Source organism: Oncorhynchus mykiss, chromosome 28, assembly GCF_013265735.2.
Source record: "Oncorhynchus mykiss isolate Arlee chromosome 28, USDA_OmykA_1.1, whole genome shotgun sequence".
NCBI lineage: Eukaryota > Metazoa > Chordata > Actinopteri > Salmoniformes > Salmonidae > Oncorhynchus > Oncorhynchus mykiss.
Genome location: NC_048592.1, coordinates 30,819,277 through 30,833,137, shown reverse-complemented (window position 1 = coordinate 30,833,137; position 13,861 = coordinate 30,819,277). Strand labels below are relative to the sequence as shown.

Genomic DNA, 13,861 nt, shown 5'->3' with positions numbered 1-13,861 from the left:
CACAAATCTGGTTCATCCTTGGGAGCAATTTCCAAATGCCTGAAGGTACCACGTTCGTCTGTACAAACAATAGTATGCAAGTATAGACACCATGGGACCACGCAGCCGCCATACCGCTCAGGAAGGAGACGCGTTCTGTCTCCTAGAGATGAACGTACTTCGGTGCGAAAAGTGCAAATAATCCCAGAACAACAGCAAAGGACCTTCTGAAGATGTTACGGAGGAAACGGGTACAAAAGTATCTATATCCACAGTAAAACGAGTCCTATAATCGACATAACCTGAAAGGCTGCTCAGCAAGGAAGAAGCCTATGCTCCAAAACCGCCATAAAAAAAGCCAGACTACGGTTTGCAACTGCACATGGGGACAAAAATAGAACTGTTTGCCCATAATGACCATCGTTATTTTTGGAGGAAAAAGGGGGGTGCTTGCAAGCCCAAGAACACCATTCCAACCGTGAAGCACAGGGGTGGCAGCATCATGTTGTGGGGGTGTTTTGCTGCAGGAGGGACTGGTGCACTTCACAAAATAGATGGCATCATGAGGTAGGAAAATTATGTGGATATATTGAAGCAACATCCCAAGACATCAGTCAGGAAGTTAAAGGTTGGTCGCAAATGGGTCTTCCACATGGACAATGACCCCCAGCATATGTCCAAAGTTGTGGCAAAATGGCTTAAGGACAACAAAGTCAAGGTATTGGAGTGGCCATCACAAAACCCTGACCTCAATCCCATAGAAAATTTGTGGGCAGAACTGAAAATGCGTGTGCAAGCAAGGAGGCCGACAAACCTGACTCAGTTAAACCAGCTCTGTCAGGAGGAATGGGCCAAAAATTCACCCAACTTATTGTGGGAAGCTTGTGGAAGGCTACCCGAAATGTTTGACCCAAGTTAAACAATTTAAAGGCAATGCTACCAAATTGAGCGTATGTAAACTTCTGACCCACTGGGAATGTGATGAAAGAAATAAAAGCTGAAATAAATCACTCTACTATTATTCTGACATTCTTAAAATAAAGTTGTGATCCTAACTGACCAAAGACAGGGAATGTTTACTAGGATTAAATGTCAGGAATTGTGAAAAACTGAGTTTAAATGTATTTGGCTAAGGTGTACGGCTAAGGTGTAAACTTCCGACTTCAACACTTTGCGTTTGTGTGTGAGAGAGTTTTACTTCGTTCCTGTGGTAATTACCTGTCAACGTCTTGACCCAGCCCATAGTTCTTTGTGGCAGTTAGAATAATGTCTATGATTGTTTCTGGGAAAAAAAAGAGTTTAGATATCAACTACAATGAATTATTATTGCTAGTTCACAGACAAAAATAATAATGAAAAGGATTAATAGCTCCTCTTCAATAAACAACTGTCGAGAACTTCAACTCCCAGAAGGCTGGCTAGGTGGTCCTTGGGAGAGTTGGAGGTCTGGAGAAGAGAACATCCCCCACATTTATTCAATTACAGATAAGGATAAGCCACAGGCCAGGTGACTAACGTTGTAAAAGACATATATCAGAACTCTTACATTGTAAGACATATTGGTCTTCGCCCCCACAGCCCACTAGCACCTCTTGGCTCTTTGCTTCTCATATTAGTCATATATCTACCATGGCCAGATTATTGGGAGATCTACACTACTGGTCAAACGTATTTTTTTACTATTTTCTACATGGTAGAATAATAGTAAAGACATCAAAACTATAAAATAACATATAGAATCATGTAGTAACTAAAAAAGTGTTTAACCAATCAAAATACATTTTATATATTTGAGATTCTTCAAAGTAGCCATTCTTTGACTTGATGACAGCTTTGCACACTCTTGGCATTGTCTCAACCAGCTTCATGAGCTATGATAAACCTGGCTCTCATGAGGACCGCCTCCAACTCAATCATCAAGTTTGCACACGACACAACAGTAGTAGGCTTGATAACCAACGATGACAAGACAGTTTACAGGAAGGAGGTGAGGGATCTGGGAGTGTGGTGCCTGGAAAACAACCGCTAACTCAACATCAACAAAACAAAAGGAGATGATCGTGGACTTCAGGAAACGGCAGAGGGTGCACCCCCCTATATACAGGACTGCAGTGGAGAAGGTGGAAAGCTTCAAGTTTTGTACACATCACTGACAAACTGAAATGACAAACCACCCACAGTGTGGTGAAGAAGGCGCAACAGAGCCTCTTCAACCTCAGAAGGCTAAAGAAATGTGAGTATCACCTAAAACCCTTTACGGATGCACAATTGAAAGCACCCTGTCGGCTGTATCACCGCCTGGTGCAACCGCAAGGCTCTCCAGAGGGTGGCGTCGTCTGCCCAACGCAATACCGGGGGCAAATTACCCGCCCTCCAGGACACCTACAACACCCGATGTCACAGGAAGGCCAAAAAGATCATCAAGGACATCAACCACCCGAGCCACTGCCTGTTCACCCCTCTATCATCCAGAAGGCGAGGTCAGTACAGGTGCATCAAAGCTGGGGCCGAGAGACTGAAAAACAGCTTCTATCTTTGTTTAACACTTTGTTACTACATGATTCCATGTGTGTTATTTTGTAGTGTTGATGTCTTCACTATTATTCTACAATGTAGAAAATAGTAAAAATAAAAACTCTTGAATGAGTAGGTGTTTTAAAACTTTATACCGGTAGTGTATATCTTTTGTCCAAAAAAGTAATATTTGAAAGTATCACTCATGACCAAAAGTATGTGGAGACCTGCTCGTTAAACAGCTCATTCCAAAATCATGGGCATTAAAATGGAGTGGATCTCCCACTTGATGATGTAACAGCCTCCACTCTTCTGGGAAGGCTTTCCACTCGATGTTGGAACATTGCTGCGGGGACTTTCTTCGATTCAACCACAAGAGCATTAATGAGGTCGTCACATGTCTCATTCGGCGTTCCAATTCATCCCAAAGGTGTTCGGTGGGGATGAAGTCATTGTTCTGTGCAGGCCAGTCAAGTTCTTCAACACTGATCTTAAACTATTTCTGTATGGACCTCACTTTGTGCACGGGGGCATTGCCATGCTGAAACAGGAAAGGGCCGTCCCCAAACTGTTGCCATAAAGTTGGAAGCACAGAATTGTCTAGAATATCATTGTATGCTGTAGCATTAAGATTTCCCTTCACTGGCCTAGCCTGAGCCATGAAAAACATCCCCAGACCATTATTCCTCCACTACCAAACTTTACAATTGGCACTATGCATTGGGGCAGGTAGCGTTCTCCAGGCATCCGCCAAACCGTTGGACTGCCAGATGGTGAAGCATGATTCATCACTCCAGAGAACAATGGAGGCAAGCTGTACACCCCTCCAGCCGACGATTAGCATTGAGCATGGTGATCATAGGCTTGTGTGCGACTGCTCTGCCATGGAAACCCATTTCATGAAGTTCCAGACGGACAGCTCTTGTGCTGACATTGATTCCAGAGGCAGTTTGGACCTCAGTAGTGAGTGTTGCAACCGAGAAGAGATTATTTTTACATGCTGTGCGCTTCAACACTCGGTGGTCCTGTCTGCGAGGCTGCGTGGCCTACCACTTGGTGGCTGAGCCATTGTTGCTCCTAGACGTTTCACTTTCACAATAACAGCACTTACATTTGACTGGGGCAGCTCTAGCGGGGCAGAAATTTGACGAACTGACTTGTTAGAAAGGTGGCATCCTATGACAAATCTGGCATTACTTTCAACATGACGGTACCAAGTTGAAAGTAACTGAGCTCTTCAGTAAGGCCATTCTACTGCCAACGTTTGTCTATGAGATTGCATGGCTGTGTGCTCGATTTTATACACCCGTCAGCAACGGTTGTGGCTGAAATAGCCGAATCCACTCATTTGAAAGGGTGTCCACATACTTTTGTATATATAGTGTATAATGACATTTAAGCATCTACATGGGTCTCTTGCAAGAGTAATGCAGCAGGCTTACAGCTTTATCCCTCTAATGATTAAAAAGCAGAAAAAGAGCAGCGGCCCATTGTTTGGACAAGGTGTCGATGTCCGGCATCAAGCATCACCTCGGGTAGCAAAAACAGAGGACCAGACCACACCCGACTCGAGGGGGTGCGAAATCGCAGAAGGGAAGTTTTCTTCAAGGGGGGAGACATAACGGCTAATTGTTATTAGCGACTAGGATAAACACTTCAGCAAAGTATGTCTGGGCAGCAGCTCAGACAAATAACCATCGCCTTGACGTACACGGTTCTGCCGATGAAAATCTTCAGCTGAAATATGGAAGAGGGACTGGAGGTCTCTGATAATTATGCTACAGCATGCAGCTATAGAGCAGAGTAGACAAAAGGTAAAGGGAAACACCGGAGACTGGTCAGTCTAACATTAATACATCGTCAATGCTTATGAATCACTTGGGATTGGCAAAGAGCATAATTGTATACAGGTCAGAAATCTCTCAACTTTATCAAACTATCTATTCTAGGTGCATTGTGGTCTGGTCAGTTGGTATAGGCCAGCGGTCCCCGGCCCGGTGATTGGGAAACCCTGGTCTATGCCAGCGGTCCCCGGCCCGGTGATTGGGAAACCCTGGTCTAGGCCAGCGGTCCCCGGCCCGGTGATTGGGAAACCCTGGTCTAGGCCAGCGGTCCCCGGCCCAGTGATTGGCAAAGCCTGGTCTAGGCAATCCAAAAGCTTAGCTCCGATGCACATGGGGATATCCTTGGTTTGTCTATATGACAGTCAGAGGCTTAGACATGACTAGCTAAAGTCAAGGGGTACAAAAAGGAGAATAATTTAAATGGACTTTGAATGGGAAGGTATCTTAAACAATGGGTGACACTGTAGCAATAATTGAGCTATTCCCTTTATGCAACTAAATTGATACTTAAATGTATCTAAATAATATTTTAACATAAGTTACATTTAAAAAGAATTAGGGCTAGGTTTTATTTGACCGTATTATCCTGAATGAACTAGCCCCATCCAAAAGATGTCATGAGCCATGTTAATGTAACATGGCAGGGAATATTAGCTTAAAAACTGACATTTCTCTAAACAAAAAAGCTAAACAAATGAATAATTAATTGGGCGTTGGGGGAGGGTATGAAATAGGGGTACCTGAAATGTGGGGGTCTTGAAATTGGGGTCCCTGGGGGGGGGGTGGTTAGGAACCCCTTGCTTTAGGTAGTAAAAAAGGTCTCTTTAAAAAATGCTTTTTGTTTGATTCATGAAATGCATAGATTCTTGTCAGTCTTTTGGCTGTCAGTGAGCTACCTAACCCCATATTGAGACATGACTACTTCACAGTCGAGGAAAGAACGGTAGGTAGCCTAGCGGTTAAGAGTGTCGGGCAAGAAACCGGAAGGGTGTTGGTTCGAATCCCCGAGCCAACTAGCTGAAACATCTGTCAATGTGCCCTTGAGCAAGGCACTTAACCCTAATTGCTCTGTAAGTCACTCTGGATAAGAGCGTCTGATAAATTATTATTATGTTAAGTAGCTTTATAGTTTAATGCATTTTGCCATACATTTAGAATGGGTGTTGAAGTTGGAAAATGCCATAGAAGTTTGTAGAAGTTCAGAGAAACTGAAAAGTGCTGTCTTGCTATCCAGATGTTGCCGTAGCAAGAAATGTCCTGTACTATTAATGCATCCCATTCTCACCCTCTACCCTGCCCCCCACCCCAGGTAATGGCACAGTCAGAGGCAGTGTGTAGAGACATCAGAGTGCATGACAGGAGCAGAATTAGACCAAGTATGCCAGGAGGGCTGTTCTGCCAGCTCTATCACCAAGAGTAAAGATGTGCTAACTGACGCATGGTGATAAGGATGGTAGAGCCCTGGCACCCTCTTCTCTTTAGCTTACCTATCCAGCTCAAACCACCATCCATACACAGTTCCAAAACCACCATGACGAGTTAATGTCACATCCATTGACATCAATGAGATACATGGATGGGGGCATAGTGATTTACAGGAGAAATTAGGGTTAAGTGCCTTGCTCAAGGGGGCATAATCCAATTTGTGCACATTAGACACGCAATGTGTCTTACCTTGTGTTTTGAATCCAAATGGAGGTAAGTAACTGCTGACTTTGGCCAGACGCTTGAAGTTCCGGTCGAGAAACATGGGAGCTGGCTTCATGAACCTGTGAGAACAGCAGAGAGAAGAACGGGAGAGATTATATTTTACAGGATTTGTCTGTTCAACCATGTGCAGGTCCAGGAGGACTAAAGTTAAACAAAATAGGCCTACTTTTGTGTTGTGTTGACTTAGTTGCACCCTCTCATTTCCAGATGCATAGTTCAAAAGCCAGCCAAACCCTTGTCCTATTCCAGATAACGTGCCGCGAGAGGTCCACCGCAGATAACGTGCCGCTAGAGGTCCACCGCAGATAACGTGCCGCGAGAGGTCCACCGCAGATAACGTGCCGCGAGAGGTCCACCGCAGATAACGTGCCGCGAGAGGTCCACCGCAGATAACGTGCCGCGAGAGGTCCACCGCAAATAACGTGCCGCGAGAGGTCCACCACAGATAACGTGCCGCGAGAGGTCCACCACAGATAACGTGCCGCGAGAGGTCCACCACAGATAACGTGCCGTGTTAATCAAGTTAGATTGACACTCGTCAATGAGCAACGGAGTTAACCTGAACACCCATGCAGGGGTGAGTGAGTGAGGGATCAAGCAGAGAACATGTGTCTGGGGGTACACCACAATGTCTCGCAGGACACTAGTTTTTTTCTAAAAGCGTTTCTTCTCTCGTTCTCCCCGAGAAGGAAGTGGCCCCCACTCATCTCTGCCGTGACCCCTAGGGCTCTGGTGTGAATGTCCTGCCAGGAGTTAAAGACACTGGACCGTAAGAGGAGACGCTTGTTCCACTCATCAATCTAACAACGTCATCCCACTTTTCCGCTTCGCCCCGTTCCCCAAACCAATCCTGCACACACAGAGAGCAAAACGGGCTGGCTCAAGGGAGGAAAAGACATAACACAGGGGAGAAAGAGAACAAGCCTCCTGCATGTACCCTCATTGACAAAGTTTTTTTTCCCAGGAAAAGGTCTAAATCATTCTTGACGCATAGTTTGGGTATACGTGTCCTGACGATGTATTGATGTCAGTGTTTTTCTGTCCCAGATGATTTGGGGCCTGGCTGTTTCGAGGAAGGGGCCGTTTTACTCAAGAGGGCAGTGTTGATTGGTAATCTGTGCAGAAACAGTTGGCGCACTAGAAAAGTATTCCCACACCAACCTAGTTAGTTACAGGTATACAGACTGGGGTTTGATGTACAGAAACAAAGCAAACAACAAAAATCATCCTTTGAAGATTTTAAAACATTTTTAGACTCCAGGAAAATGTGCCATGACATTACAAACCCACTTCCCCTGCCCTCGGAGGCTTCAAATAAAAATTGCGTTTGGCATACTCAAAGAAGCTGTGACTGTTAAGGGTACACGGCACATTTAAGCATTTCCACCCCCGGCCCCTGGCTGTGACGACCCCCCTTTGATAAAGCCCTCTCAGAAGTAGCCACCTCCCCTGGTCAGGCCCCTCGGACCTGGGCTGTACGTGCTGCTTCTGGAAGTGTGGCCGGACGATGGATGTCTGTTTTTATGACCTGCTGTCTCGCTGGGGAGAGCACAGGGGTTGCCGTTTAACAAGCCTGCAGCTCCAATGCTCCACTTTTACAGCTTGCAGTGAAGGTTTTCACAACAAGCTCGCAGACTGGCATTTAAACAGAGGGGGATAACAAGGACATTACTGGTCCTAGGATGGTTCATGTCAGACACTATTCTAGCGGAGAAATTATTTGTATGATTAGTAGCCATTTTTTTTTTTTTAAGTGAGTTTGGTAAAATGTTGTTTACATTTTGGAGATTCTAGTCAGAAAATGTTGTATGAAATGCAATATTAATTACATGATAACCCCATTTTAAGTACTTACCTTCCTAATAAGAACAATTCATTTGGCCTCACATGAAAACTTAACGCTCCACAAGAGATCCTAATTATATGTCTATACAACACCGGTAGCTTCTCAGTTTAAACTGACAATAACAAGACATTCTCTACAACTCACAGGTCTAGGGCGCAAACCACAACATGTCCTCCACATCTGAAGGAAGAACTCAGAGTGGCTTAACTAACCCCTAGTGGGGCTGTGTTTACAGCCATGGGCCATTTTAACCAACCTCTAGTTATGGCTGCCCACAGTTTACAGTTTAGTAATTTAGCAAACACTCTTATCCCGAGCAATTTACAGGAGCAATTAGGGTTAAGTGCCTTGCTCAAGAGCACATTGACATATTTTTCACTTAGTCTGCTAGGGGATTTGAACCCGCAACATTTAGTTCTCTGCCCCAATGATCTTAACCGCTAGGCTACCTGCCGCCAGTTAAGTGTGACAAGTCAAGCGGAAGAAGGCTAACACCAAAGGAATCCGAGTCCGCTATCAGATTACTAGACTTCACTTCCTACTAAGCGTGTCTGAAATCAATGACCAAACATGTTTAACAAGAAGAGCCGCTTTTCAACTTCCCAAAATGTTACACTTCCCCCAAACTCCTTAATTGCACTTGAGACACAAGTTGTACCAGTGTCAGAAGGGAGAAAATAAAATAAAAAGTCAGTCATGTCTGACTCTCCATCTCTCTCGATCTCTCTCCTCACATCACCTGACAGAGAAGTAGACCCTTGCCAAAACAAACCGCAATTCATCAACATGTGGCTACAGGGGCCCAGCCGCGGTATAAATAACTGGGACAGTCAAGAGTCTCCTCGTCCATGGACAGACAGGGATCTGGTCTGCTTGTCTTAAAGAGAGAGGGCTCCCAAAACTTGAGGCCAGGGCACATTGTGCTCATTTCCTCTCACTGGGGGCCATATTTTGATAACCGCTCCGCTCAAGTTCACCGCCAACACTTGATTTAGGGCTCCAATACAAACAGTTTGGCGTGAGGGGAGGTGTTGAAAATATTGTATTCCGTGGGGCAGGGCCTTTTGGAAGAGAACAAACAAGGAGGATGGAGGTTGAGGGGGTGGGGTTTATCTGGTCAAGTTAACAACTGTCAGTGTATATACTTTGTTTCTACTACAGATTAAATAATTAATGTGAAATTCAGTTTGCCAAGAAGAAAAAGTAGGCAACGTTTTTAAATGAATCATCAACTTATTTGGTCATGAGAGTGAGACCAAAAAATGGATTTAGATGTGGCATACAGAGCTGGGGATGCCACTCATCTATGTAAGTGGCCTGACAGGGAAGTGGCCAAGAAGAGGTAGCCATTTGCTTATTTAGAATCTGTGGTTGCACATGTCATGCATGAACGAACCAGACATTTAGCTTTTTCACACATGGCACTCAAACTCTAACAGGACATCTAACAGACACACAACTTTGTCACTATAAGTCATTAATTGTACTAACTGAATTGTGTTACTGATGTGAATGTGGTAATAATCAATGCTGTCCCTGCGGGGGCTGTTTGTAGGGAACTTTGAACCGACACGTGTGGCTGATTAGAGGAAGTCGTTGGGAGACATTGTTAACACACAGCCTCGTAGTTGGACGGGCCTGAAAACCGTAGGGCTTCTTCTTTAACGACTGCTGTAATTTAGCAGCGCCGCAACGTAGCTCGCCCAAAGTTAGGATTACTATCTGACTCCAGAGAAAAGGCCTAAGACTATTTGTGTAACATACCATGATGACCCCTTTTGGTTTCCGTATGAGTCATAGTTAACCATACAAATAACACAAAATACAAGAAATATCCTGTCATTGCTGGTCTTCTTCGTTATTCAAAACTGTCTAACCCAATTGAAGCATTTTGTGCAACTACTAGCTGTCTTTTTGAAAACGATGTATGCATCATCACAGCATCATCGTACATTATGTTAAGATGGAGTCGCCATCTTCCACATTTAGGAGCAGCTGAGGAAAAATGCCCTGGGCCATTGTTCTGCTATGTTCAACATGCCCCTTTACTAGCCAGACCTGCTAAGCACTCATGAGACAATGACCCATGGCTGGAGAGGAGACGGTTTTGGGATGGCATCAAAGGCCCAGTGACATCATGGAGGGCCGTTGAGTGTTCCATGAAGGAAGATCTGATGAGTCATGCCCTCCTGGACAGGAAGTCATTGCCCCTCAGACAAAAGGCTAATTTCTGGCATCCACTTCAAATGGGGTAGGACAGGGCTACGCTCTCCCAACAGAGATGCTTTTGTGTTCGGAAAGCTGACGAGGACATGGCATAGTGCAAGGTTCCTCAGCTGGCAGCCCGATTCTATTTGTCCCCGAGTATTCCCACGCATAATAGAGAGATATCTGTGATCGTATACAAATGTAAGCAAGGCCTGAAATTACATTTTAGTCAAATATTATATCCATTTGGGATTCTTGCGGTCAATTTGCAGTCTACAAACGATTTGTAATTATGTTCCAGCCCCCTGACAATCTGCCCACGGCTGAATGTAGTTGATCCTGGTATAGTGTGTGTAGTGAGGATATAAATTAATGACTAAAAAGATTGTGTGGGAATGTGGGGGCTTTTATTCCTGAGTTGATCCCCGTAGGCCATGCTGGCTGGAGTAATGTCATAACGTCTCTAGGGGTGCATCTCAATAGCTTAGAGTTGCTGCCTCTCCTGAACTCCTCTCCTTCAATGGCACTAAACTGATATAAAACATTTGGCTTCACCTGACCAGTTTTTTTCAGCAGTGCAAAGTACAAAGGAATGGAGACAAGGAGAGGAATCCTCTTAAGATTCAACATGCACCCAAGGACTCTAATCAAACCCTGGAGAGAGTTTCTCACTTTGGATAGATGGCAGTCATCTTGGCAGCTGCGTAGCCTGGCTTGCACACTCCTTCGCTGAGGTTGCCATACTTGTACGCCAATTCTGCTGACCTGCAAATGTCACCAAGAGGGAAGGACAAAAGGTTATTAGATGAGACTGAGAACAACATGACCAGATAACACTGCACTTCTACACAATCCAATTTAGACAAAGATCTCCCAGGAAGAAATAACTAAAAATAGTTTGAGATGATGTGGAGAGGAGAAAATAAAATCAACATGTTCCCTTCAGCCCATCCCATGCCTGTCCTATCCTATTTAGAGGTAATGTAGGACGAGAGAGGTCACGTTCTAACACTCCATCCAGCAGCCCATTTGACCTCCTCCTCATTACTATCATGCTCATGAATGAACTGCTATATGGCACGGGACTAGTTCAAATAAACAGGGGGGGGCTGCACTATGGGAGGCCTATCCGTCACACATAGGGAGTGTTGATGAGATGGGGGCATGGCAGGGTGAAGGGGGTGCGTGCCCATGGACAGGCTACAGCTGGATTGGACTGGGCTGGAGTCTCTTTGCTAACGGGCCATCTTTGCTAGGTCAGAGGAAGTGATCAGTTGGTGACCACTGCTGTAGGCAGTTGTAATAGCAGGTCCAGATGATGAGAACCAGCATTTAAACCCTCTCCTGAAGTTGTGCCTATAGAGAGTGTCTTCAGAAAGGATTCACATCCCTTTACTTTTCCCCATGTTGTTGTGTTACAGCCTGAATTTAAAATAGATTCAATGTTGATGCTTTACCACTGGCCTACAAACAATTACCCATAATGTCAAAGTCGAATTATGTTTTTAGAATTTTTACAAATTAATTAAAAATGAAAAGCTGAAATGTCTCAAGCCAATAAGTATTCAACCCTTTTGTTATGGCAAGCCAAAATAAAGTTTAGGAGTAAAAATGTCATTAAGTCACATAATAAGTTGCATGGAGTCACTGTGTGTAATAGTGTTTAACATGATTTTTGAATGACTACCTCATGTACCCCACACATACAATTATCTGTAAGGTCCGTCAGTCGAGCAGTGAATTTCAAACACATTTTCAACCACAAAGACCAAGGAGGTTTTCCAATGCCACCTATTGGTAAAAATAAAAAGCTGACATTGAATATCCCTTTGAGCATGGTGAAGTTATTAATTACAATTTGGATGTTGTATCAATACACCCAGTCACTACAAAGATACAGGCTTCCTTCCGAAGTCAGTTGCCAGAGAGGAAGGAAACCGCTCAAGGGATTTCACAATGAGGTCAATGGTGACTTTAAAATAGTTAGAGTTTAATGGCTGTGATAGGAGAAAACAGAGGATGGATCAACAACATTGTAGATACTCCACAATACAAACCTAATTAACAGAGAGGGAAAAGAAGTAAGTCTGTACAGAATTTTAAAAAATCCAAAACATGCATCCTGTTTGAAACAAGGCATTAAATTAATACAGCAAAAATAATGGCAAAGCAATTAACACTTTTTATTCTGGGCAAAAAGTTGTTTGTGGCAAATCTAATACAACACATTACCGAGTACCACTCTCCATATTTCAAGCATAGTGGTGGCTGCATCATGTTATGGGTATGATTGTAATGGACTGGGGAATTTTTCAGGATAAAAATAAAACGGAATGGAGCTAAGCACGGGCAAAATCCCAGAGAAAAACCTGGTTCAGTCGGCTTTCCACCAGACACTGGGAGATGAATTCACCTTTCAGCAGGACAATAACCTAAAACACAAGGCTAAATCTATACCGGAGTTGCTTACCAAAAAAAGACAGTAAATGTTCCTGAGTGGCCGAGTTACGGTTTACATAAATCTATGGCAAGACCTGAATTTGTGGTCTGGCAATGATCAACGACCAGATTGACAGGGCTTGAAGAATTTTGAAAATAATAAATGGGCGGCAGGTAGCCTAGTGGTTAGAGCGTTGGGAGGGTAACCGAAAGGTTGCTAGATCGAATCCCAGAGCTGACAAGGTAAAAATCTGTCGTTCTGCCCCTGAACAAGGCCACTGTTCACAGCTGTAATCGGTCTACAAAGTATTCACTTCTGTAAATTTGAATACTCATGGTGGAGGGGTGATGAGAATTTAAGTTTAAAGTGGGAGCATCAACACATGCCAACAAAATACAATTACTCAAGTTTGCCTATAAGCCATACCAACACCTATTTATCTAAACACACATCAACATTTATTAGTCATATAGGGATTGATGAGTGGTTATAATAATTCGACCCAGCATAAATTGCTTGGTGTAAAGTTGGCAAAAATAATTCAAATTAATTATGTTTATTTGAATTAACTAGCGATGCAAATGAGATTAATAGGCCACAATACTAATATTCAGGCAACTAGTTCCAGTTCAGTTTCTGATTTGTTAAAACTGAATTTAGCCCATTAAGATCAGACAACTAGCATATGCATCTGCTAAATTAGCATATTTAGCATCTGCTACAACTATCAATTGGAGATGAAAGATGTTTCCCTTTGGGTTTAAAATGACATTTTACTTTACAAAATGTAATTTTACTTACAACTTTGCATCCAGCTTCAGCAGAAAGCCCTGCTTATCATACACTATAAAGAAAGAAAGAGACAGAAATGGGGTAAGAAAACGGAAATGAACAAACAGGATTCAAAATGGCTTGTGAACCAAGACTCATCCCATTGACGAAGACAGAGTGATCATCCATCCTCATCTCATAGGCAACTATCAGCGTCGTAGCCATAGTTGTATGTCTCTCGCCAAGTAAACAGCCTGTGGATTTTCATAAAGAAAAGAAACCAAAGTAAAACACTCTGTTGAAAGCAGGTTAGAGATCTTCGCAGCCGGTCAAACAAGCGGGGGTTAGGGAAAGCCAAAACATTCCGCCGTGTCTCAAGTCCAAATGATAAGTTAAAAACAGCAGTTGTGGTTCACCTATGGAGGAGGACCGTGTCGGGTCGGTCCATAGGTGCCGTTTCCAGCCTCATCGGTATTTAGGCTTTTTTAGTAGCGAAGGGGAAAGAAGCGAAAGCCTAACGTCTTTAAAAAGATCTACCTGTTTTTTTCT

At 43.7% G+C, this 13,861-nt stretch overlaps 1 protein-coding gene across 7 annotated transcripts in view; it reads right to left on the bottom strand.

The window, feature by feature from the left end:
- The window catches only part of LOC110508931 (CMP-N-acetylneuraminate-beta-1,4-galactoside alpha-2,3-sialyltransferase), a 77,088-nt gene that overhangs the window by 32,929 nt on the left and 30,298 nt on the right, over nt 1-13,861 (bottom strand). For 5 of the 7 annotated variants that reach the window (XM_021589851.2, XM_021589848.2, XM_021589852.2 and 2 more), the window contains 4 exons: nt 13,343-13,385; nt 10,774-10,866; nt 6,012-6,106; nt 1,198-1,261 (listed from right to left, as the gene is read on the bottom strand). In XM_021589851.2, coding sequence (XP_021445526.1) covers nt 1,198-1,261; nt 6,012-6,106; nt 10,774-10,866; nt 13,343-13,385 — 295 coding nt within the window. The remainder of the gene's footprint in view (nt 1-1,197; nt 1,262-6,011; nt 6,107-10,773; nt 10,867-13,342; nt 13,386-13,861) is intronic. The other 2 variants (XM_036966894.1, XM_021589855.2) reach the window with 1 other exon arrangement.